At 40.5% G+C, this 27,092-nt stretch overlaps 1 protein-coding gene across 1 annotated transcript; it reads right to left on the minus strand.

Annotated features, from left to right (window-relative positions):
- Positions 1 to 1,314: 1,314 nt before the first annotated feature.
- LOC139391248 (putative monooxygenase p33MONOX) lies at positions 1,315 to 22,227 on the minus strand. Its single transcript, XM_071138900.1, has 8 exons — positions 21,938 to 22,227; positions 17,765 to 17,866; positions 17,341 to 17,528; positions 15,372 to 15,489; positions 10,021 to 10,148; positions 3,733 to 3,872; positions 3,115 to 3,302; positions 1,315 to 2,921 (listed from the first exon to the last, which is right to left on the minus strand). Exons 2-8 carry the CDS (start codon positions 17,790 to 17,792, stop codon positions 2,713 to 2,715), a joined length of 999 nt encoding a protein of 332 aa, XP_070995001.1. The 5' UTR covers positions 17,793 to 17,866; positions 21,938 to 22,227; the 3' UTR covers positions 1,315 to 2,712.
- Positions 22,228 to 27,092: the final 4,865 nt, after the last annotated feature.

Consider the following 27,092-nt stretch of genomic DNA (forward strand, 5'->3'; position numbering starts at 1 on the left):
TACCTGTGTGTGTGTCTCTTCACAGTCCTGGCTGTTCCATAAGGTGTATTTTAATCTGTTAACCGATTCTACAGCTTGCATCCGTTTTCTGAGGTGGAATAGAGCCTCATATAGTACTGTGCACATCCCGTAGTCTGTTCTGGAATTGTGAAGGATTGTGAAGACCTCTGGTGGCATGTCTTGTGGGGTATTAATGGGTGTCCGAGTAGTTTAAACAGACAGCTCGGTGCATTCAGCTCTTACAAAGACAAGCAGTGACGAAGTCAATCTCTCCTCCACTTGGAGTCCTGATAGACTGACATGTCTATTATTAATGTTGGCTCTCCGTGTACATTTAAGGGCCAGCCGTGCTGGATCAACAACATTATAGTTACTCCACAATACTGACCTAATTGTCCTGTAGGTTTATGCTCCAACCCTAATCTAGCACACCCGATTCTAATAATCAGCTAGTTGAAGGTAAATCTCCAGTAAGGTAAATCTCAAGGGTTCGAAAAACTCTTCTGTACAGAATAAAAATATTCCAAAATAAAGCAATACAGCAAAAAATGTGGCAAAGGAATTCACTTTTTGTCCTGAACAAGTGTATTGTTTATGGCATATACAATACATTACTGAGCACCACATATTTTCAAGCAAAGTGGTGGCCTGCATCATGTTATGGGTATGCTTTTAATCATTAAGCACTGGGGAGGTTTTCAGGATAAAAAAAAAACTAAATGGAGCCAACTAGAGGAAAACCTGGTTGTCTGCTTTCCAAACACAAGGCCAAATCTTTACTGGAGTTGCTTACCAAGAAGACAGTGAATGTTCTGCGTGGCCAAGTTACAGGTTTGACTTAAATCTATGGCAAGATCTGAAAATGGTTGACTAGCTATGATTAAAAACCAATTTCACAGAGCTTGAAGCATATAGAAAATAATAAAGTGGGCAAATGTGCCACAATCCAGGTGTGAAAAGCTCTTAAGACACTTATCCAGAAAGACTCAGTTGTAATTAATCACTGGAGCCTTGTGCCATCTAGCGTCCATGAGATGCAACTGTCAAATCAGCAAAAGTTTCACAACTTAAATATTTAACCTAACAGCGGACCCTAATGGAGGATTTTAAGACTGTGGAATGTTAGACAATCATTCAACATAAAATACACTAGTTTAGCAACCCCATTCCCCCCAAAAAGTCCATCTTTAAATCGACTGAAGCTGTTTCATAAACAAAGTCTGCCCTGTCCTTTTATATGGTGGGGAGGGGTCTTCCAGGCCCTTTAGAGTTAACCTTTAAGAGTAATAACATTCAGACCAGAAACATTGGGAGTAATTTCGTTTGTGTTGAGTTTATTTACAGCTGAATTCAGTGGGAAAAGCTATCCCTTGTGCAACAAACTATTGGAATTCATAAACATCTTGCAAAAACAGCATTGATTCTAAAATAATAGTTAATATAAAAAACACATTTCAAATGACTACTTCAATGCATAGGCCTTCATATCAATATATTCTTAAAGCATTACAGACTTGTATATGGAAATATCATAACACACCATTTAATACCTATAACATAATATCTGGATGTTATATTATTATTATTTTTAAATTCCAGGTTAGCAGTAGCCACACTCTCATCCAATAACTAACTTAAGTAATAGTACTAAGACTGTCAAATAAAAAGTCAACTGATATGGCAGATGTCAGAAGCAAGCTTAGGCACAACATCAGTAAGACCACATCACTGCCCCACCCCCCAAAATAACTATACAAAACTATCAAACTACAAAAACATAAGACTGTCAGAGGTGATGGAGTCTAGTTGAGTGAAATTGCATTGGCTGGGGGCTGTACAGTGCTTTTAGCGAGAGGGAGTTCAATATAATGAACCATGGCGGTTTTTGTCAGTCAGAGCAGGGGACTGATTGAACCAGTAGCTGGGCTTAAGGAGACCATATGACAAGATCTCCTCTGACGCCCGGGATCCTTCAAGTCAAAGTCCCATTAACCGGCTCTTCAAATGTTATGTCAAAATACATTCGGTACTCACCACAATATGGCGTTTCGCAGAGCAACTATTTTCATACTGCCGTTACACACAGTATGTACTTTCAAAAAAGGTAAAAAATAATAAAAAATATTTGTTTTGACCAAATGCGCATGCACCAAATCCAATGACTCATTACTGCCACGCACAGGTCAGCTGATCCAGCAGCAGTACAGTATCGCAAAATACATTTTTAGGAGGTAAACGCTATGCGTAACGGCAGTATGAAGATAGTTGCTCTGCGAAACGCCATATTGTGGTGAGTACCGAATGTATTTTGACATAACATTTGAAGAGCCGGTTAATGGGACTTTGACTTGAAGGACCCTGAGCGTCAGAGAAGATCTCGTCATATTCACGGTTTCTTCAAATACAGGTACTGGTTTAGTGACTCATGAGACATTACGGTTTCCTCAAGCACAGGTACTGGTTTAGTGACTCATGAGACATTACGGTTTCCTCAAGCACAGATACTGGTTCAGTGACTCGTGAGACATCAAAACCACCATTTCAATCTCATGACATCGCAGACGACAATGGCAACCGGGCACCATATGCCAAAGCACCCAGAAACTGAAGAAGTGACCCTCTTGAGGCGAGGTGGTTGGAAATACTCCATTTGGTGCTTTAATTGGACCAAGGAGGGTCGGTAGAATTCAGGAGAAGGGGTTCCTGGGGGTATCAGAATCCTGACGGCGTCAGGACGTTCATGTCCCGGGGTTTGAGTTTGTGTGGGCGAGTCTGGGGGGGTCTCTTACCCTCGATGCCGCTGATCTCGATCTTCGGGGGGTTGAACTTGGCAGGGTCATCCACCATGAGGTTGACCTGGGTCTTAATGCCTTCCATGGTGTTGGACTTTGGCACGCCAAAGTACGACTGCAGAGTGAAGCCTGAGGGACAGCAGAGGAGACAAGGACGTTACTCAACTGACAAAAAGGTATATAATCAATATACCAAAAACAGCAACATCCATTACATTCCAAGTCATTCTTAAAAGCATTCTCTCTCGGGAACACAAAGTCCACAATGACAGCTCAGCCAACAGTCATAATAATAGAGACTCCTGAGGGACTGATTTCTCACCTGTGTTGGTTTCTGAACCAGGGTCAGTAGAGGACTTCTGTACTACTGGGCGAGAAGTTCCAAAGAAGCTCCACCTCTCCCCTCCTGCTCCTCCTCCCTCATTGCCTCCCATTTCTGGGCTGAAGTTAGGACTGCCAAGCTCCGGTGTGGTGAGAAACGGTGCTGGACTCAGGCTGTTGAACCAGCTCCTGTGCCCCCACACACATTAACAAGATTAGAGACATGGAACAGTTGTACACAAAAGTGCCATCTGAAATTAATCTTTGCATCTATTGCTTATTCTGAGGAAAGTGGAGAAGTTCTATTCTACTACATACCTGCGGTTGAGTATCAGTGGAGAAGTTCTATTCTACTACATACTTGGGGTTGAGTATCAGTGGAGAAGTTCTATTCTACTACATACCTGGGGTTGAGTATCAGTGGAGAAGTTCTATTCTACTACATACCTGGGGTTGAGTATCAGTGGAGAAGTTCTATTCTACTACATACTTGGGGTTGAGTATCAGTGGAGAAGTTCTATTCTACTACATACCTGGGGTTGAGTATCAGTGGAGAAGTTCTATTCAACTACATACCTGGGGTTGAGTATCAGTGGAGAAGTTCTATTCTACTACATACCTGCGGTTGAGTATCGGTGATGTGTGGGGACTGACGCTGGGGGTAACGGAGGGGGTCCCGGAAGGGGTGCCACAAGGGGTGGATTGAGCTGATGTCGAAAGCCTGTCCTCCTTGAAGTCCCCACTTGGCATTCTCAGCTTCTGCAGAGACAAAGAGGAAGAAAGATGCAGCTTAGAGATGTTGTTCAGTAGCTCCCTGTCTGCAGCCCATGAGGGAGAGAGAGAGGTGTGTGATTTGCAAGACATTTACAGACAACACACATGACAAGAAGACACAGCAAGATTGTGACATTGGCCAGCCATCATTTGACTCGCCTCACAAACACACAAACCAAAGCCCAGTTTGGCCTGCCCCCCCTCTTTTGTTTCTGTGTCAAACTAAGGGAAACCGCTGACCGCCCTTAACCTCAGTCAATGGGAGAGATAGCCACTCAGGGGGCACTGAACAGATGGATTGAAGATTCTCTGGTGGGCCAACAGGCTACAAAGTCCACTGGACCGGCACAAAGACAAATGGCCTTCTAATACCCTTCTCTATGCAGGGATCCCATTCCCATCAGTCCAAAATTAGAAGCTCACTGCATATCAAGTATTTTTATTATGTGTATATCTTAAACGCATCAAGCCAGGGAGTGTTCTTCCTAGGCCAAACAAGACAGGCAAACCACATGTCCTGCTCCCACCCAGAAAGAAACCAAACCACCCTCAAGACCTGTCACCAAACATCCCTATTACCCATATTATCCATAGCAGGATAACCCTGCCAATATGGTTCCCCAGGTAGGTAGCAATTAGAGGTCGACCGATTAAATCGGAATGGCCGATTAATTAGGGCCGATTTCAAGTTTTCATAACAATCGGAAATCTGTATTTTTGGGCGCCGATTTGACCATTTTTTTTTTTATACCTTTATTTAACTAGGCAAGTCAGTTAAGAACACATTCTTATTTTCAATGACGGCCTAGGAACAGTGGGTTAACTGCCTCGATCAGGGGCAGAAAGACAGATTTTCACCATGACAGCTCCGGGGATCCAATCTTGCAACCTTATAGTTAACTAGTCCAACGCAATAACGACCTGCCTCTCTCTCGTTGCACTCCACAAGGAGACTGCCTGTTACGCGAATGCAGTAAGCCAAGGTAAGTTGCTAGCTAGCATTAAACTTATCTTATAAAAAACAATCACTCATAATCACTAGTTAACTACACATTGTTGATGATATTATCTAGCATGTCCTGCATTGCATATAATCTGACTGAGCATACAAGCAGACAAGTATCTAAGGATCTGACTGAGCGGTGGTAGGCAGAAGCAGGCTCGTAAACATTCATTCAAACAGCACTTTCGTGCGTTTTGCCAGCAGCTCTTTGTTGTGCGTCAAGCATTTAACTGTTTATGACTTCAAGCCTATCAACTCTCGAGATGAGACAGGTGTAACCGAAGTGAAATGGCTAGCTAGTTAACGCGTGCTAATAGCGTTTCAAACGTCACTCGCTCTGAGCCTTCTAGTAGTTGTTCCCCTTGCTCTGCATGGGTAACACTGCTTCGATGGTGGCTGTTGTCGTTGTGTTGCTGGTTCGAGCCCAGGGAGGAGCGAGGAAAGCTATACCGCTACACTGGCAATACTAAAGTGCCTATAAGAACATCTAATAGTCAAAGGTTAATGAAATACAAATGGTATAGAGGGAAATAGGCCTATAATTCCTATAATAACTACAACCTAAAACTTCTTACCTGGGAATATTGAAGACTCATGTTAAAAGGAACCACTAGCTTTCATATGTTCTCATGTTCTGAGCAAGGAACTGAAACATTAGCTTTCTTACATAGCACATATTGCACTTTTACTTTCTTCTCCAACACTTTGTTTTTGCATTATTTAAACCAAATTGAACATGTTTCATTATTTAGTTGAGTCTAAATTGATTTTATTGATGTATTATATTAAGTTAAAATAAGTGATCATTCAGTATTGTTGTAATTGTCATTATTACAAACAAAAAAATTATAATAATGTAAAAAATAAAAAAATAAAAAATTGGCCGATTAATCGGTATCTGCTTTTTTGGTCCTCCAATAATCGGTATTGGCATTGAAAAATCATAATCGGTCGACCTCTAGTAGCAATATTCACCGAAGATTAGGCAATCTAGAGAGAGTTTCCCAGCTAATAGTCCATTGTCCTATGCTATAGGCTAGTGAAAAAGCTCCAATCTTACCATTTTGAGTCTCTGGATTTTGGTTACTACCATCTCTGGAACAATATTCTCAATGTTCATCCTCCATTCTGTCGAGGAATATTGGGATGAATATTCCGTACCTCTGTGTGTACTATCTCCGTCTGTTCTCCAGGTTGCAATCCTTGCTCTTAAGTTCTGCTCACTGTACTGCTCATCATTCCAATGTGGCTGATGCACTGTCTGTCCCCTCTTGGTTTGCTCTGCTCCTAACATTCTATCTAAGGGTTTCCTCTAGGGTTTCAGCACCTGACCGAAACATAACCTTTTGGAACCCTGCCTGTCGAATCCAAATCTGGTGTCGACCACGGCTCCAGACGGTTGGTCAGGGACCACATGTTTATGTCACACCCATGCACCTGTCAAAGACCCAGGAGGGGGGTAAATCTCTGACCATGTGACATTGATAGAGCACACCCTTTTAGTAGGAAGGGCACTCTCGATTGTGATTTCTGATATATCATCAAAATAAATACATTGCAGCACAATTTCAGACTCATTCCACAGTTTTTACATGATTAAGTACAATACCATTGGAAAGATCCATTTATAATGCTAAAACTTAAGTTGAAAATTATGCTGTCACTGCTTCCTGTTGACACGACATTTTGATAAATAGCCAAATGTCAAAACACAGCTTTAACTTGTCCAAATCAAAAACCAATGCGGAGAAACAGTTTGTGATATACTGAAAACATAAAATTTACTATCTACGCTGAGTATACAAAACATTAAGAACACTCCATAACAGACTAACCAGGTGAATCCAATGATCCCTTATTGATGTCACCTGTTAAATCCACTTCAAAAAACAGTTTCCCGTGTGTATCAAGAATGGTCCACCACCCAAAACTGTGGGAAGCATTGTAGTCAACATGGGCTGACATCACTGTGAAATGCTTTATACACCTTGTAGGGTCCATGCCCTGACGAATTCGGGCTGTTCTTATGAACTCAATATTAGGAAGAAGGTGTTCATAATGTTTTGTATACTCAGGGTACACATAAATGTGCAGCAAAAGTAACTATTTATTTTAACGTTACTTGTTACAAGTGGCAATAAATCACTCAACTATTAGGAGAAAATGTGGTTGTATGCGCTGTTGAAACGAGCAACAACAACAAAAACGTCGTATTATTGTATCGACGTGCTACGGAGTCGAAGGTTCGTCAACACACGCTTGGGCCAGACTGGCAAAAACTGGATCTAGCCTGATCAACTGTTTGTTTAACCCGGACCTCACCAAACAACGTCAGCTAGCAAGCTACAGTAGTTATTAGCTAGCACAAAGTGGCCCCGTTTCTGTTAGCGGTATAACGTTACCCAGAAGTTAATAAGTATTACCCAATCAGCTATATGACTAGTCATTGTGTATATACTGTATGTTAAATTATCTTCGTTTCAGCTTTTTTTGTTGCTAACGTATGGTAGGCCTCCGTTTATATTACTGTTAGGTTAATTTAGCGAACGTTAGGCCTCGACATACAGGATATTGTCAAGGAAAAATGAAACAAATCTAATGAAATACCTTTTCATGAGAAGATTCCTTTGACTTTCCAGTACGATCCACTCTGTCATTTTATCCATTATTCGTATTTTGTATTCAAGTTTAATTGACAAATAAAGCACGGAGGCGGAGGTACAATGATGTGTAGCTAGCTAAGTTAGCTACAAACCGGAAAAAAAAACCATTTGTTACAGGCTTTCTGATTGGCTGTTTCAGGAAAATATGGGCGATCATGTCATTTTAAGTGTGTTGCCTGGCAACATGCAAAGCACAGAGAAATACATTATAGAACAGACTCATTCTTATTATACCTCAGTGGAACATACGGCATTAGCTATGGTTTACTACAAGTGTCAAAAGAACATAGAACTAGAATCGAGAACATCGAAATCGACCATCGAAATCGAATCGAGAACCTGACAACAAATCAGATGATCTAAAAACAAATACATCACACAAGGAAATAGCCCTGCTTTATTGTGGTTGACAATGTATATAAGCTATTGTCGAGCCATTATATGTGTTGATGAAAATGAGTCCACCATATATATATATGTGGATACCATTTACCTATAAAATAACTGAATATAGATTATGATTATAGTACTAAAATGACTGTGTAACATGAGTGGATATTGATGGAATTCATATATGTAACAGGGTTGGTTATAATTCTACTTGCTACTTTAGAAAAATGTATTTTAATGTTTTTGTATTCAGATTGATTGGATGACTTTACATGGGTAGTTTGGTTCCTGGATGCTGATTGGGTGACAGGGAAGGACAAAACATTTATTTGTACTGTTCTAATTACGTTGGTAACCAGTTTATAATAGCAATAAGGCACCTCGGGGGTTTGTGGTATATGGCCAATGTACATGGCTAAGGGCGGTATCCAGGCACACCGTGTTGCATCATGCATAACAGCCCTTAGCCGTGGTATATTGGCCATATACCACACCACCTCGTGCCTTATTGCTTAAATATACCACGGGTATGACGCAAAACTACTTGTTTACTGTTCTAATTACATTGGTAACCGGTTTATAATAACAATATGGCACCTCAGGCATGTGTGGTATATGACCAATATACTACGGCGTTGTGCATTAGAACAGCTCTTAGTCATAGTACAGTATATTGGCCTCATACCATATCCCCTCAGGCCTTATTTCTTAATTATTGAATAATTGTTTCTGATTGGCTTGAAGGGCATTCTAGAATGGGCATTAAAACCATATAATGGACAGTTGGAAAAGATATTGGGACACTTTGTAGTCTTGACAATATACCCTTGGCCACTGTTGGAGATTCTATCCAGTCAGATGTTTACATGCAAGCGGTAGGTCATGTTCTAAAGCAGTGTATTCTATTTATGTACACATGTAGAAGTTCAGTACATACTGTATATATGCATAGCTAAGCTTATATGTAACATATTATATGTGCATATTCAAGAATAGCATGCGATCGGTTGGCTCTATAGAGGCATCTTTTCTTTACAAGCAAACGACACATTCGAGCTTTGCACACCCATCCTCGCATCAAAGTGAATAGTGTGTAAGCGATGAATATGAAAATAAACCAGACTGGTGGCTATAGCTATGTACAACAAGTATATTATTGTTCTGGCTTTATCTGGCGCTGTTTGGGATATTTTACCTTGCCTCGCTGGCTTGCTAGTTTGCTAGGTAATCAATTCCATGATGACATCTCCAGTGTTGTAGTTCACGATAACCATCTTTATCTGAAATTGCATGTTGTCGTATTCACTTCAACATAAACAAGCCCCTTTGATGATGCAGCCTGGAAATGGGTCTATGGAATCCAAACTGTTGACACTGGTATGCAACACCTTTGGACAGTCTCATTGACCCCTGGCCCAAGCCTAATCATGCACCACAGAGACAACAACTGCACAGGCAAGCAGACACACACATGAGGGTTACATTCAAGATTTATATTATACTGGTCTTAAAAAAAAGCAAAAAAGATCCAAGCACACTCTAGAGGAAGACAGCATGTTTCTAGTTCTTCAAGATTGATTGCTCTTATATAACACTATGTCCTGCTCCCATCCACCTATGGTATGTCAGGTAGCATGACTCAGATAGCATGAGTCTGCACTGATCAAAGGACTGGAATTACACCAACTATTTACAAACATTACAGTTTTTCTCAATCGCGCACAAGCATTTCTTGGTTCTGCATTGAAACATACAGTAACAATAGCAGAACAGCTATGATCAAATTCTCAAATACATTTACAGAACTTCTGATAATGTTCTTGCCTTAGTACCTGACTTGCATATCGTAGACCACCTTTAGCTAAACTTTAAATGCAAATGTCATCAGTGAATACAAAATGGTATGTCAGATAGCATGAGTCTGAACTAATATTAACTTATGCATTGATGAGGGGTTTAGCATTACACCCCCCCCCCCCCCCCCCCCCCTCCAGTGGACAGGGATATGCTTTTTCCAAGAGTAAGCTGATCTTGTATCAGTGCCAACAGTCAATCCTCCAGTCCCTGTCATACTCACAGGCATCTGCCCCTCAGCCAGGCGGTGGAATCGTGTGTCCTCTGCAGAGAGGCCCTTGTGGGGGGTGTAGCCAGCTTCTGTTAGCCCTGCCTGGAGCTCAAACCTCTGGAGGCTCTCCTGGGTCTGCTCTGAAGGACCACAGTCAGCACAGTCAGCAGTAGGACATACAAGTCTAGTGTGGTGTACTAGTCTAGCGCAGCAATGTTGAATGCAATGATATTATGTCATCCATCCTATCCCATATATCTATCTATGTCATTCCTATCATCTAGAGCAGGGATGGGCAACTTTGATGAGGGTGGGGACAACAACAAAAACTGAACTCCCCCCCCCGTGAGCAAAACATTTTAGCGGCCCCCGTCGTGACAGTGAAGATAAACATTTTAAGTTTTAAAGTTAATTTACTGCTATTCTACACATTTTGCCATGGGGTGGAGAGAAGATTTTGTAATTTTATAACTAATTTCATACAATTCTAAGAATTTTGCCATGTGGTGGAGAGAATAATGTTCAGTTTTACAGAAAAAAAATTATACCCATTTTACAAACAAATGTTTGCAGTGTTTAATATGAAAATTGATGATCAATGGGCCCGGCTACGGTCAGTCATTGGACCATGCTTACTACAAGTTTAAATAGCTGGCCAATATACTAACTTACCAATCTCAAAAAATTTAGCTGAGAATGGCTAATTGAGTGACTGTGTGTTTTCTAATTGAGAGACCTTGGGTATTCTATTATATTAAACTATTCGCAAGTTGCCCATCACTGATCTATACAGTGCAATATATACATTTGAAGTTGGAAGTTTACATACACTTAGGTTGGAGTCATTAAAACTCATTTTTCCACTTCTCCACACATTTCTTGTAAACAAACTATAGTTTTGGCAAGTCGGTTAGGACATCTACCTTGTGCATATGACATCAGTAATTTTTCCAACAATTGTTTACAGACAGATTATTTGAATTATAATTCACTATATCACAATTCCAGTGGGTCAGAAGTTTACATACACTAAGTTGACTGTGCCTTTAAACAGTATGGAAAACTCCAGAAAATGATGTAATGGCTTTAGAAGCTTCTGATAGGCTAATTGACATCATCATAATTTGAATCAATTGGAGGTGTAGCTGTGGATATATTTCAAGGACTACCTTCAAACTCAGTGTCTCTTTGCTTGACATCATGGGAAAATCAAAAGAAATCAGCCAAAATTATTTGTAGACCTCCACAAGTCTGGTTCATCCTTGGGAGCAATTTTCAAGTGCCTGAAGGTACCACACTCATCTGTACAAACAATAGTACGCAAGTATAAACACCATGGGAACAAGCAGCCGTCATACCGCTCAGGAAGGAGACACGTTCTCTCCTAGAGATGAACGTACTGTGCAAATCAATCAATCCCAGAACAACAGCAAAGGAGCTTGTGAAGATGCTGGAGGAAGCAGGTACAAAAGTATCTATATCCACAGTAAAACGAGTCCTATATTGACATAACCTGAAAGGACGCTCAGCAAGGAAGAAGCCACTGCTCCAAAACCGCCATTAAAAAGACAGACTACGGTTTGCAAATGCAGATGTGGACAAAGATCGTACTTTTTGGAAAAATGTCCTCTGGTCTGAGGAAACAAAAATTGAACTGTTTGGCCATAATGACCACCGTTATTTTTGGAGGAAAAAGGGAGAGGCTTGCAAGCCAAAGAACACCATCCCAACCGTGAAGCACGGGGGTGGCAGCATCATGTTGTGGGGGTGATTTGCTGCAGGAGAGATTGGTGCACTTCACAAAATAGATGGCATCATGAGGGTGGAAAATTATGTGGATATATTGAAGCAACAGCTCAAGACATCAGTCAGGAAGTTAACGCTTGGTCACAAATGGGTCTTCCAAATGGACAATGACCCCAAGCATACTTCCAAAGTTGTGGCAAAATGGCTTAATGACAACAAAGTCAAGGGTTTGGAGTGGCCATCACAAAGCCCTGACTTCAATCCCATAGAAAATGTGTGGGCAGAACTGAAAAAGCGTGTGCGAGCAAGGAGGCCTACAAACTTGACTCAGTTACACCAGCTCTGTCAGGAGGAATGGGCCAAAATTCACCCAACTTATTGTGGGAAGCTTGTGGAAGGCTACCCGAAACGTTTTATCCAAGTTAAACAATTTAAAGGAAAAGCTACCAAATACTAATTGAGTGTATGTAAACTTCTGAACCACTGGGAATGTGATAAAAGAAATTCAAGCTGAAATAAATCATTCTCTCTACTATTATTCTGACATTTCACAATCTGAAAATAAAGTGGTGATCCTAACTAAGACCTAAGACAGGGAATTTTTTACTAGGATTAAATGTCAGTAATTGTGAGAAATGGAGTTTAAATGTTTTTGGCTAAGGTGTATGTAAACTTCCGACTTCAACTGTATACCATCTATTCTGACATTTCTACAACATTCCATATAGTATGATCAGAGTGCATCAGGATTTGGGATGTTTTACTGTGTTAGCATGTTGGATGTCTAGTTACTTTGTAAAGTTGACAGGTATCTCACTATGTTAACATGTTACCGCATGGCAAGCAGTACGATTCGTTAAAGGTTTAGACACATTGTAAAGTTGTCAAGTGTCTCACTGTGTTAGCATGTTGGATGTGTAGATACATTGTAAAGTTGTCAAGTGTCTCACTGTGTAACGATGTTGGATGTGTAGATAGATACATTGTAAAGTTGTCAAGTGTCTCACCGTGTTAGCATGTTGGATGTGTAGATACATTGTAAAGTTGTCAAGTGTCTCACTGTGTAACGATGTTGGATGTGTAGATAGATACATTGTAAAGTTGTCAAGTGTCTCACCGTGTTAGCATGTTGGATGTGTAGATACATTGTAAAGTTGTCAAGTGTCTCACCGTGTTAGCATGTTGGATGTGTAGATACATTGTAAAGTTGTCAAGTGTCTCACCGTGTTAGCATGTTGGATGTGTAGATACATTGTAAAGTTGTCAAGTGTCTCACCGTGTTAGCATGTTGGATGTGTAGATACATTGTAAAGTTGTCAAGTGTCTCACCGTGTTAGCATGTTGGATGTGTAGATACATTGTAAAGTTGTCAAGTGTCTCACTGTGTAACGATGTTGGATGTGTAGATAGATACATTGTAAAGTTGTCAAGTGTCTCACCGTGTTAGCATGTTGGATGTGTATATACATTGTAAAGTTGTCAAGTGTCTCACCGTGTTAGCATGTTGGATGTGTAGATAGATACATTGTAAAGTTGTCAAGTGTCTCACCGTGTTAGCATGTTGGATGTGTAGATACATTGTAAAGTTGTCAAGTGTCTCACTGTGTAACGATGTTGGATGTGTAGATACATTGTAAAGTTGTCAAGTGTCTCACCGTGTTAGCATGTTGGATGTGTAGATACATTGTAAAGTTGTCAAGTGTCTCACCGTGTTAGCATGTTGGATGTGTAGATACATTGTAAAGTTGTCAAGTGTCTCACCGTGTTAGCATGTTGGATGTGTAGATACATTGTAAAGTTGTCAAGTGTCTCACCGTGTTAGCATGTTGGATGTGTAGATACATTGTAAAGTTGTCAAGTGTCTCACTGTGTAACGATGTTGGATGTGTAGATAGATACATTGTAAAGTTGTCAAGTGTCTCACCGTGTTAGCATGTTGGATGTGTAGATACATTGTAAAGTTGTCAAGTGTCTCACCGTGTTAGCATGTTGGATGTGTAGATACATTGTAAAGTTGTCAAGTGTCTCACTGTGTAACGATGTTGGATGTGTAGATAGATACATTGTAAAGTTGTCAAGTGTCTCACCGTGTTAGCATGTTGGATGTGTAGATACATTGTAAAGTTGTCAAGTGTCTCACCGTGTTAGCATGTTGGATGTGTAGATACATTGTAAAGTTGTCAAGTGTCTCACTGTGTAACGATGTTGGATGTGTAGATAGATACATTGTAAAGTTGTCAAGTGTCTCACCGTGTTAGCATGTTGGATGTGTAGATACATTGTAAAGTTGTCAAGTGTCTCACCGTGTTAGCATGTTGGATGTGTAGATACATTGTAAAGTTGTCAAGTGTCTCACTGTGTAACGATGTTGGATGTGTAGATAGATACATTGTAAAGTTGTCAAGTGTCTCACCGTGTTAGCATGTTGGATGTGTAGATACATTGTAAAGTTGTCAAGTGTCTCACTGTGTAACGATGTTGGATGTGTAGATAGATACATTGTAAAGTTGTCAAGTGTCTCACCGTGTTAGCATGTTGGATGTGTAGATACATTGTAAAGTTGTCAAGTGTCTCACCGTGTTAGCATGTTGGATGTGTAGATAGATACATTGTAAAGTTGTCAAGTGTCTCACCGTGTTAGCATGTTGGATGTGTAGATACATTGTAAAGTTGTCAAGTGTCTCACTGTGTAACGATGTTGGATGTGTAGATACATTGTAAAGTTGTCAAGTGTCTCACCGTGTTAGCATGTTGGATGTGTAGATACATTGTAAAGTTGTCAAGTGTCTCACCATGTTAGCATGTTGGATGTGTAGATACATTGTAAAGTTGTCAAGTGTCTCACCGTGTTAGCATGTTGGATGTGTAGATACATTGTAAAGTTGTCAAGTGTCTCACTGTGTAACGATGTTGGATGTGTAGATAGATACATTGTAAAGTTGTCAAGTGTCTCACCGTGTTAGCATGTTGGATGTGTAGATACATTGTAAAGTTGTCAAGTGTCTCACCGTGTTAGCATGTTGGATGTGTAGATACATTGTAAAGTTGTCAAGTGTCTCACCGTGTTAGCATGTTGGATGTGTAGATACATTGTAAAGTTGTCAAGTGTCTCACCGTGTTAGCATGTTGGATGTGTAGATACATTGTAAAGTTGTCAAGTGTCTCACCGTGTTAGCATGTTGGATGTGTAGATACATTGTAAAGTTGTCAAGTGTCTCACCGTGTTAGCATGTTGGATGTGTAGATACATTGTAAAGTTGTCAAGTGTCTCACCGTGTTAGCATGTTGGATGTGTAGATACATTGTAAAGTTGTCAAGTGTCTCACCGTGTTAGCATGTTGGATGTGTAGATACATTGTAAAGTTGTCAAGTGTCTCACTGTGTAACGATGTTGGATGTGTAGATAGATACATTGTAAAGTTGTCAAGTGTCTCACCGTGTTAGCATGTTGGATGTGTAGATACATTGTAAAGTTGTCAAGTGTCTCACTGTGTAACGATGTTGGATGTGTAGATAGATACATTGTAAAGTTGTCAAGTGTCTCACCGTGTTAGCATGTTGGATGTGTAGATACATTGTAAATTTGACAATGTGAGTTTGTTTGTTTTCCTACTTACTGATCATGAGTGTGTTCATGAGAGAGGAGGCTTTAGCCTTGACCACGGGGACAGGGGGCTTGACCGGTGCTGCTGCTGTTGCCACGTTAAACTGACTGCCAGTGTCACTCTCATCCTCCTTGACATAACAACAGGCCAATGGGTTTAATATGAACACAATACTAGGTGCTTTATGGGTGGTCACTCTCCCAGCAACGGTTCATTAAACTCTACAGTGATAACCTCGGCCAGGTTGGACATTGAGCGTTACAGTTGCCGTTATTCAACAAGTACTATTACACAACTTATAAACTTCTATACTGTATGTAGTAACAGGATAGATAACTAGGAGATACAGTGCCTTGCGAAAGTATTCGCCCCCCTTGAACTTTGCGACCTTTTGCCACATTTCAGGCTTCAAACATAAAGATATAAAACTGTATTTTTTTGTGAAGAATCAACAACAAGTGGGACACAATCCTGAAGTGGAACAACATTTATTGGATATTTCAAACTTTTTTACCAAATCAAAAACTGAAAAATTGGGCGTGCAAAATTATTCAGCCCCTTAAGTTAATACTTTGTAGCGCCACCTTTTGCTGCGATTACAGCTGTAAGTCGCTTGGGGTATGTCTCTATCAGTTTTGCACATCGAGAGACTGAAATTTTTTCCCATTCCTCCTTGCAAAACAGCTCGAGCTCAGTGAGGTTGGATGGAGAGCATTTGTGAACAGCAGTTTTCAGTTCTTTCCACAGATTCACGATTGGATTCAGGTCTGGACTTTGACTTGGCCATTCTAACACCTGGATATGTTTATTTTTGAACCATTCCATTGTAGATTTTGCTTTATGTTTTGGATCATTGTCTTGTTGGAAGACAAATCTCAGTCCCAGTCTCAGGTCTTTTGCAGACTCCATCAGGTTTTCTTCCAGAATGGTCCTGTATTTGGCTCCATCCATCTTCCCATCAATTTTAACCATCTTCCCTGCCCCTGCTGAAGAAAAGCAGGCCCAAACCACGATGCTGCCACCACCATGTTTGACAGTGGGGATGGTGTGTTCAGCTGTGTTGCTTTTACGCCAAACATAACGTTTTGCATTGTTGCCAAAAAGTTCAATTTTGGTTTCATCTGACCAGAGCACCTTCTTCCACATGTTTGGTGTGTCTCCCAGGTGGCTTGTGGCAAACTTTAAACACCACTTTTTATGGATATCTTTAAGAAATGGCTTTCTTCTTGCCACTCTTCCATAAAGGCCAGATTTGTGCAATATACGACTGATTGTTGTCCTATGGACAGAGTCTCCCACCTCAGCTGTAGATCTCTGCAGTTCATCCAAAGTGATCATGGGCCTCTTGGCTGCATCTCTGATCAGTCTTCTCCTTGTTTGAGCTGAAAGTTTAGAGGGACGGCCAGGTCTTGGTAGATTTGCAGTGGTCTGATACTTCTTCCATTTCAATATTATCGCTTGCACAGTGCTCCTTGGGATGTTTAAAGCTTGGGAAATCTTTTTGTATCCAAATCCAGCTTTAAACTTCTTCCCAACAGTATCTCGGACCTGCCTGGTGTGTTCCTTGTTCTTCATGATGCTCTCTGCGCTTTTAACGGACCTCTGAGACTATCACAGTGCAGGTGCATTTATACGGAGACTTGATTACACACAGGTGGATTGTATTTATCATCATTAGTCATTTAGGTCAACATTGGATCATTCAGAGATCCTCACTGAACTTCTGGAGAGAGTTTGCTGCACTGAAAGTAAAGGGGCTCAATAATTTTGCACGCCCAATTTTTCAGTTTTTGATTTGTTAAAAAAGTTTGAAATAGCCAATAAATGTTGTTCCACTTCATGATTGTGTCCCACTTGTTGTTGATTCTTCACAAAAAATACAGTTTTATATCTTTATGTTTGAAGCCTGAAATGTGGCAAAAGGTCGCAAAGTTCAAGGGGGCCGAATACTTTCGCAAGGCACTGTATTTAGGTTCTGTACCTCAACAATCCTCTTGAACTTCCTCTGTGGGATGAGAGGGTCCTTCCATGGGTTGTTGACACACATGTCAGGGGGAGGGGAGTGCATGGGAGCGTCCAGGGCCTCGTCATAGCTAAAGGCTCGTCTGGACATACCAATGGGGGAAGAGAACCCCCCAAAGAATCCCCCCGATACACCAGACTCCAGTGCTGGAATTGGAGACAACGGCAAGATAAACATTAGAGCAACATTTAATGACCTTACCTCATTTATTTGATCGCTAGTGGACCATTTGTGTGTCAAATGAAGAAGCACACCATCACATTGACTATCTTATTGTGTTGGGAATCAAAGTGACGGTACTAGTCATCAATTCTATTTGCTTTCATCTTTGATGATGTGTATCACACGTGATCAATGAAGGAGGATGTTCATCATGTATTACCTGGTATATCACCCTGTCTGGATCCCATTCTGCAGTGTGCTATGGAGGACCAGGATCTATGCGAGTGAAGGTGAATGTGGAGATCTTGACTGGCTTCCTAATCTGCAGAGGACAGCATAAAACCCAACATAAGTTAATAAAGGGGCAGAGTTCCAGAGGCCTGGGCCCGTATCCACAAGGCGTCTTCAGAGTAGGAGTGCTGATCTATGATCAGTATTGCCTTTTAGATCATAAAGAATCAAATGATATGGACAGATGGGGACCTGATCCTAGATCAGCACTCTGAGACGCTTTGTGGATAGGGTCCTGATACAACCAAAAAAATTGCTTTATGAATAATGTCATACAATAATACAATGTGATGTGAGAATCACTGAGGTTATACACACTAATTAAAAAACGTTTGTTTTTATGTTTGTTTTCGGAAGAGCACACTGTCATGGGAGGGGTTCTGACCCCCAAATAGACCCGAGTCTGGTTACCAGAAGCCTATATTACAAAAGGTCACAACATCAGAGAGTCATGTTGTGGAAAGACAGGAAGTCACACTCGTCACACAACCATGTTACAGTGTCCACGCCAGATGGTGAAGGTGAAGCAATGTTTCAATGTATATTTGTAGGCTTTTATGCAAGAATATTAATCAATTGACTTTGTTTTCTTATTGCAAGTTGCAACAGACCAATGCTGTTTGCACAACATGCACTCCTATAACAATTATCCCAGTACTTTGTGGCCTAAACTCTCCTTCATCTACCACAAATCTTACCAACAGATCAGTAACAAATGCAATTCTTTTAACCCCATTCCCAAGATTCTATGAGATTCAATTCCTGAATCGTGGAGATGCAGGCTGCTGTTTAAAAGGTCAGAAATAGAATAGGGAAGCAGTAATAGGAGGTAAAAAGTATTTGCAGAACATGAGAAACATGCTATTGTCACGATTGTGAAAGTCAAGACAGCATAGCTTTAACCTAAACTGAAATTGACAACGTCAGCAGCAGCATTGCCAGCTGGACAGTGACTTGCACAAATACAATATTGATGTGAAGTTCGCAAACGATTCGTTCTTTTTGAACGACTCTTTTCACTGATTCGAGAGTCATAATTCTTTTCTCCGAGCGACTCGTTCATTTTAGTCGTTCGTTTGACCTGCTGCCCGGCCTGGCCGCAATTAATTCAAAGCAGGATTAATACGCGCTTCTCCGGTTCAGCGGCTCGATGGGACGACAACCAACAGTCCATCATGTGCACAGCAGAAAAATCATGTTACAGGCATCATAGAGAAGGAAAATAACTGACAAGTTATTGCATTGTGAAAAAAATTTATTAATGGAATCATTTGATTATTGAATGTTATTGGACACAGCTTTGTAGAACCAAAACACACACAGCCTTCTGCTCAACACTCGAACTCAAGAGCGAATCGTTTGTGTGGCTGCTGCAGTTCTCGAACGATAGCCACTTCATGTTTTTGAGTTAACTGACCTGGAATACCATGCAGGTGTGTTGAATTTAGGCAATCACTGAACAAATACATTAGCTCAGTTAGTCAGGTAGGACTGGGCGATATGGTCAAAATGTCATATTGCAGTATTTTATGTTTATAGAAAAAAACGTTTATATTGTAACAACCCTGGGTTTATAAGCGCGGATACCGACTCTGCCGCTCGAGCATGCTTTTGCGGCAGTCAATAGCGCGCTGGACTTCGGCCTAGAAGGTCTAGGGGTCTTTCTCCATTCTGATTGTTTTATACAATTCAACTTCAGCCAAAAAATATCTTCAGCATTTACATCAATTTCTGCCACATAGACGATATGGACAAACAATCTAGGCCTTATTTTGAAAAAATATTTTCAGCATTTACATCCATTTCTGCCACATAGACGATATGGACAAACAATCTAGGCCTTATTTTGAACCAAATGTTGCAATTGAAATGTTATTTAAGATTTAGAGCAAAACACTTGCGTTAACTGATGGAATCGTGGATTATGATTATTGTAATTATATAGTTAGAATATATAGTGGGCACTTTGAATAAGTGTTGTTTGACATGACAACGAATGAAAATACAAGGGGTGAGTTATTGTGACAAGGTAGGAACCAGTGTTAAGTGTTTCCTATGGGACCCTATAATCTTTGGATACATTGAATATTTTCTCTTAGCTACTTCATGTAGTGAACGTATTCATGCTTCGCATATTACTCTTTTGATTTTGAAGATACTGTTACACAAACAACATGCTGATTTAGGTCTATACCATCACTGGTATTATCAGGCTGTATAGCTAACTACATTTGCTCCGACTCAGTACATTTATTAGCTAGCTAGCTAACGTTAGCCAGCCAAACCAGCCAACTAACTAGCGATTACCATTAGCTGCTAACAAGATTTAGGCCCAATTTGTTAATTACCTGTTTGCAGGTGTAAGAACCACAAATGAATAGTGTCATTATAGAACACTAGTGAATTTATATTAAGAATCAAAGTGAAAACGGCATCGTTGTTCATCAACATTGATACATGTGTTGCATTGACCATGTAGATTGAACGCAAGTGTCTAGTAGTGGTCGAGGAACATCACATGCGCTCCCTGCGTGACAGGGCGGAGCTGGGTCTGTGTGGAAAGCGGCATGGAGAGTGAGAGCGGAGAGAGATGACTCAAGAAGTGAAGTAAACGAAATCGACGTTACACATATCGTATCACATTTAACAAACCAAACATGCAAATACCGTTATCGAAGGTAAAGTAATAACTTAAAACGCTCCTTGCATCAATACTGGTATATCGGAAAATACAGTATACCGCCCAGAGGTGTGCACCACACCTGACCAACTGAGCTAATTGTTGGAGCAAAATCTTGCAGTATACAAACGTAAATTACTTGATGATGTGTCAAGTGTATGTAGACGGGAGGAGTATTATATGCCTGCTGAGCCTAAATGCTGTAATTGTGATTTGTGAACATGCACCCGAATTTCTGAAGTGTCGTGTTAGGCAGGGTGAAGGAAACAGATGCGGCAAGAATAATGGCTGACCAGAATGTGTCCTGTCCAGACGCGGTGAGAAGAGTGGCAGAAAGAAGTGAAGAAGTAATGGTAGTAGGAGTAAAGACAGTAGATGATGTCCCTCGTCAACATACGGATCCTGACATGTTGTATGTTAAGAAGGTGGACTTTGTAGCGTTTATTACTTTGTTTATCAACTGCACAGCGCAACGGAGAAAATAGGCATTGTGAATGCGGCTGAGCATTTTTGGGGGGGACTCGTGGATTTTTCTGCAGAGGCATTACAAGGAATTCTGTCGATGCATGCTCCGTCCTCCCAGGCACCTGAGGCTGTGTAGGGATGTGATTTGAACTGTGACGGAAGGAGTGGGAAGGTTGTTTGATTTATCGTCCCCCCCCATGGAATATGTTTTTGTTACATTACCCCGTAGGTGTAGTCTGCCATAAACTTTCAAGAAGAAGGACATTGGCTAATCTCCCCCGCGGCTGTCAAACCGTTATATTCTGCCAAGAGTCGTTCTTAATCTAGTCCGGTTGCGCCGCAACTTTGACCTCGTTTCAAAGGTATCAATAAATAATCGTATTTATATGGCTAGCAATCACAAATGTACATTGTTTGAAGCACAGTTTTCACATGTTCTGTCACATATGACAGCTCCGATAAACGCCCTATGGTGAACGAGATGGCTTGTAGAATCATGATTCTTTCGAGTGTTTAGTTCATCGTTCGCCGATAGGGGGTCCTGTGTGCTCTGGGCATGAGGTCTACTGACTCAAATGAACGAAATGAGTCGAAAGATTCGTTCATTTGACTGAACGAGTCGAAAAGATCCGAGTCAGTGTAAAGAGTCAACTCCCAATTTCTAAAATATTACGCGAAAGGCAGGCAGAATACTGGAATTAAATTCATACGATCGGCTACATGCGCCTTAAAAATATTTAATTGATAAACCATGAATATTATAGGCCTACTTATAATACAAATATCATTATATTGATATTAAGGTAGGCTACTATTGCTGTAGGCTATTAAAATATAATTACACATAGGCTATAACCCAACCACCGACGTAATAAAAAAAACATGTATTGATCATATTGGTTATTACAAAAACAGAAACATGACAATATGCAATTATAAATTATAGAGATTTCTCACCTATGATGACGATGTACCTGCTATGCCTCAATAAAGTCCACTCACTGTCGTAACTGCGCTGTGTTTGATCCGATTTTGGTGAACAAACAGACAACGGCTTAATCCATGACTTTAGGATAGGCACGCAAATTAACAAGTGCAGTGACAAGCGGTTAAGCACCGGACCAATGAATGAGCATTCTGAAAAATAACGGAAGTGATCATGCTGGAATGGGAATTCTAAAAATGAAAGTCTTGACTCCTCCCTGGTGCATGGCTTTGTCTGTCTTGATTCTAGACATGATGCAGAGACCAGAGAAACGTTTTGAAATGCATTTTTTTTTGTACAATGGTCACACCTCACAGCAACATCCCAATTATTACAATTATATGTTAATATTTGAATGTATAGTAAACATGTTATTATATACATTTCAACTTGCTTTGTTGTATCCCTCCATACATTCACCCATACATTCACACATACAGTGCATTGACTAGAAAACCAACTTACTTCCCCTTGAGTGTGCACATCATGTGGTTGAAGTTCTGTAAAGTTACTTTAGACCTTCTACCACTATCACATAACTTTAATGATGGCAGCACACAGTCATACAATAGCATAGTTTCCCCAATGCAAATAGGGGTTTAGACATATAGGGGGTCAGCCTGACGACGAACAAGATCGACGACCACCACATATATTCTCGAATAGAATAATCATAATATGATTAGCCTGCTTAATTACTTACACATAGCTTAAAACGTTCTGAAATAAAGGTCTACACATTTTTTACCATTGATCTATGTATCAGATGTCAGGACACAGAATTATAGGCCTCGGGAACTGACAATTCAATCTTGAACTTGCTAGACTGTTAAATTTCACTCTGTACCCAAAGTAGTCACTGTTCTCATTGTTCAGTTGAAAGTTGTCTCAGGTTCATATGGACCAATGTCTGTGATGATGCATGTGTAGGTAATTCAGAATGACTATATCATTTTGAGATTCAGTAGAATAATTTGTGCCTTTGAGCCATGCCTAACAACATGCTCTAACAACATGCTATTGTCCTTGGCTTTTTTAGCTACTTGCCTTTTTACCATCAGGCCTTCAGCATTTTCACACGACCATTTGAACCCGAAAACGTTGTATTATAACTTTTACTTTGACTGGATCCTGAAAGTCAATTCTCCCCTTTTACCTTTTCAAAGTCAACTTGCTACTACACAATTACTGCTTCTACATAATTAAATGATTAACACCCTCCTCTTAGTTTACTGCAAGGAATCCAGGTGACATTATAACCCAGCGTTTCCCAAACTCGTTCCTCGGGACACCAACGGGAGCACGTTTTGTTTTTTTGCTGTAGCGCTACACAGCTGATTCAAATAATTAACTAATCATCAAGCTTTAATCATTTGAATCAACTGTGTAGTTCTAGGCCAAAAAACAAAACATTAATCCCCTGGGTGTACAGTAGCAATAAATTCAGCTCTAGCTTTGGAGGATGCAATGAAAGTTATTTTCCATTATGCATGATATCAGTGTGGAAGGGACAAGATAACTTCAGTCTCTAAGATTGTAACCGATTTGCACAAGAAAGTGAGGAGACTGCATTAGAAAGTGAGGAGACTGCATTACAAAGTGAGGAGACTGCATTAGAAAGTGAAAGAGACTACATTGGAAAGTGAGGAGACTGCATTAGAAAGTGAAAGAGACTACATTAGAAAGTGAGGAGACTGCATTAGAAAGTGAAAGAGACTGCATTAGAAAGTGAGGAGACTGCATTAGAAAGTGAAAGAGACTGCATTAGAAAGTGAGAAGACTGCATTAGAAAGTGAGGAGACTGCATTAGAAAGTGAAAGAGACTACATTGGAAAGTGAGGAGACTGCATTAGAAAGTGAAAGAGACTACATTGGAAAGTGAGGAGACTACATTAGAAAGTGAGGAGACTACATTAGAAAGTGAGGAGACTACATTAGAAAGTGAGGAGACTGCATTAGAAAGTAAGGAGACTGCATTAGAAAGTGAGGAGACTGCATTAGAAAGTGAGGAGACTGCATTAGAAAGTGAGGAGACTGCATTAGAAAGTGAGGAGACTACATTAGAAAGTGAGAAGACTACATTAGAAAGTGAGGAGACTGCATTAGAAAGTGAGGAGGCTGCATTAGAAAGTGAGGAGACTATATTGGAAAGTGAGGAGACTACATTAGAAAGTGAGGAGACTACATTAGAAAGTGAGGAGACTACATTAGAAAGTGAGGAGACTGCATTAGAAAGTGAGGAGACTACATTAGAAAGTGAGGAGACTGCATTAGAAAGTGTATTGTCTGTGTCTGGGGGCCATGGGGTGTAAAAACAACTCAAGAGTCCCTAACCCTAACCCTTACACCATGGAATGGGAACACATTCTCAACATGGTTAATATCAAAATCCAAAATAACCACAGCACCTCGACGGTCGGTCCGTCTCACTGGATCGGGTTCCCTGTGATATTTGTGAGCATGGGTAGGAGCGTCTAGGACCATGGCATGTGATAGTCCTCAGGCAGAGGAACGTCTGTACAAGATGGAGAACACAGATTTATTGGATGCTGGAAAGGGCATCTGCATTCTGTATGATCGTACTGCGTTCCAAATGAAACCCTATACCTTTGACGAGAACCTCAATGGGCCCTGGTCAAAAGTAGTGTACTAAATAGTGAATGGGGTATGATTTGGGACACAACTATACTGTATCTGCTAGACTTGCATCCAAAGTAGTCACAAGATATTCCTTTCCCCAACCTCACCAACATAATTTTCCTTTCTGAGATATACAGTGCATTCAGAAAGTATTCAGTCCCCTAGACTTTACATATTTTTTTTTACATTACAGCCTTATTCTATTTTAATTGATTAAATGTTTTTTTTCTTCTCATCAGGCTACATACAATACCCCATAACTACAAAGCAAAAACAGGTTTTTAGAAATGTGTGCAAATTTATATTAACCCCCCCATGTGGAAGTGGCAGGACTGAGTATTTGTAGAGGTCTTGATAATTGAACAGGTTGCAGCTGGTTGGGATCTGCTCTGAGTCCAGCACACCTGTCTCCGCCCACAGAATCACACACACACACACACACACACACACACACACACACACACACACAGAGAGCGGGAGAGAGCACTGGGGGAGTGGCGGAAGGTCAAGGAGACACCGGGTGAGCACTAGAGGGCGTGGCAGGAGCAGATTTGGCAAACTGAAACTAGCAAAAGCAAGAAAAGGCCCCCTTTCTTATACACCGACTTCACTCCTCACTCTGCAGCCTCACTTATTATCAAGTTTTAGAGTGGATAATAATGATGATTTTTTTTAGGATTATTAGGAGTTAATTTGACTTTGAGTCACTTTAAATCCTAGTTGAATATATTGTTTAGTCAGATCAAAGGAACTAACTTCCCTTGTTGATGTGGTTCATCTCCCTAATATCAGTTACTGGGAAGTTACAAAACACTAGGAACACCTGCTCTTTCCATGACAAAGACTGACCAGGTGAATCCGGGTGAAAGCAAATGATCCTTTATAGATGTCACCTGTTAAATCCATTTCAATCAGTGTAGATGAAGGGGAGGAGACGGGTTAAATAAGTATTTTTTAAACCTTGAGACAATTGAGACATGGATTGTGTTTGTGTGCTGTTCAGAGGGGGAATGGGCAAGACAAAAGGTTGAAGGGTCTTTGAACAGGGTTTGGTAGTAGGTGCCAGGCGCACCGGTTTGTGTCAAGAACTGCAACGCTGCTGGGTTTTTCAACAGTTTCCCGGGTGTAACGAGAATGGTCCACCACCAAAAGGAGTCCATGCCCTAACGAATTGAGGCTGTTCTGAGGGCAAGAAGGGTTGCAACTTAATATTAGGATATTAATGTTAATGTTTTGTCCACTCAGTGCATATACGTGTATATGTCTTAATATATAATATTTTTATTGATTCTTTCTCATTTCTCAGTATTACAGTGATGTTAATTTAGTCTGTTAAGTAACTGAATAGAATAAATTAGGAACTTAATAAATAGAAATATAATCTCAACCGCTAGAACTACTATGTCTATGAATGGGATGTACAGTATTTTCAATTATCATATGCATTATATTTAATGTCATACTTTTTTGTCTGAGATGTGGGTGTTAGAATGTTTTTGTGTTTGTTGCGTGCGTGCCTTGCATGTTTTCATGGCTGTGAGGATCTGTCTCCGTAGGTTCGTACGTCTCAGACACCACTGGACAGATTTTGATGAAACGGGTGAATTATGCATTTTGCCGGAGAGATACAGGTATTTAGAAAAAATACTCTGATTGGCCCAAGAGGGGCTCTCTAGTAATCAACTGAAATTCCAAACTTTGAAAATTCCTATCTCCTGTCCTGTTTGAGCTACTGTCATGAAATGTTTTACACATGCATCTCCTCGTGAGAAACAAGTTTCCCGTAAGGACCTTGATTTTGGAAAAAATATTATCTGCCACTAATCCACACAACAGTTTGAACAAATGTCACTAATCCTTGTTAAGAATTGAAACTCCAACAGTTGTAGTGGAAGGGGGCGGCACTCAGGAGCTGTGTGTGGTTGGCCATGGGGGTGTTTGAGTGACAAAGACTGGAGGAGAACCAACCAGTAAAAACACAGCCACATTCATTATCAACGCATCGTGCTGACAAAATCAAAACAGCCTTTCCGGACTCTGAAGTCAGGAAGACTTCGAGTTTGGTATCAGCCAGTCCAGTTCTTTGCGGCTCTGCTCTCATCACACCACTAGTCAACATAGCCAGTGTCTCACACACCTCTAGTGTCTCTGCAGCTGTGGTGAAAAGCTTTACAATTCTCACCTTTCTATTCCCTCTCAGAAAATGTGAAACCTCATGTGACATGCATTTTTACACCAAGAGTACATTTTCTGGGTTATGTGTTAAGGTCAGTTGACAAACAGAACTTTGCCTCTAGCTCACATTGTGTATATGCTTGATTTGTTGTAATTGTGTGTTCCAATCCACTACATAGTATTTTATTGAGACAAATATTTTTTTGGGCTGAGGTCACATTCTCATTTACAGCAACAACCTGGGGAATAGTTAAAGGGGGACGAATGAGTCAGTTGGAAGCTGGTAATGATTAGGTGGCCATGATGGTATGA

Source organism: Oncorhynchus clarkii, chromosome 31 (assembly GCF_045791955.1).
Source record: "Oncorhynchus clarkii lewisi isolate Uvic-CL-2024 chromosome 31, UVic_Ocla_1.0, whole genome shotgun sequence".
Taxonomy (NCBI): domain Eukaryota; kingdom Metazoa; phylum Chordata; class Actinopteri; order Salmoniformes; family Salmonidae; genus Oncorhynchus; species Oncorhynchus clarkii.

Coding starts and splice junctions, on each gene's coding strand:
- LOC139391248 (XM_071138900.1), bottom strand. CDS start 17,792: ATGGGATCCAGACAGGGTGATATACCAG. Junction 17,529..17,764: donor CAGACAGGGTGATATACCAG/GTAATACATGAT, acceptor CTCCAATTCCAG/CACTGGAGTCTGGTGTATCG. Junction 10,149..15,371: donor CATGAACACACTCATGATCA/GTAAGTAGGAAA, acceptor GTGGTCCTTCAG/AGCAGACCCAGGAGAGCCTC.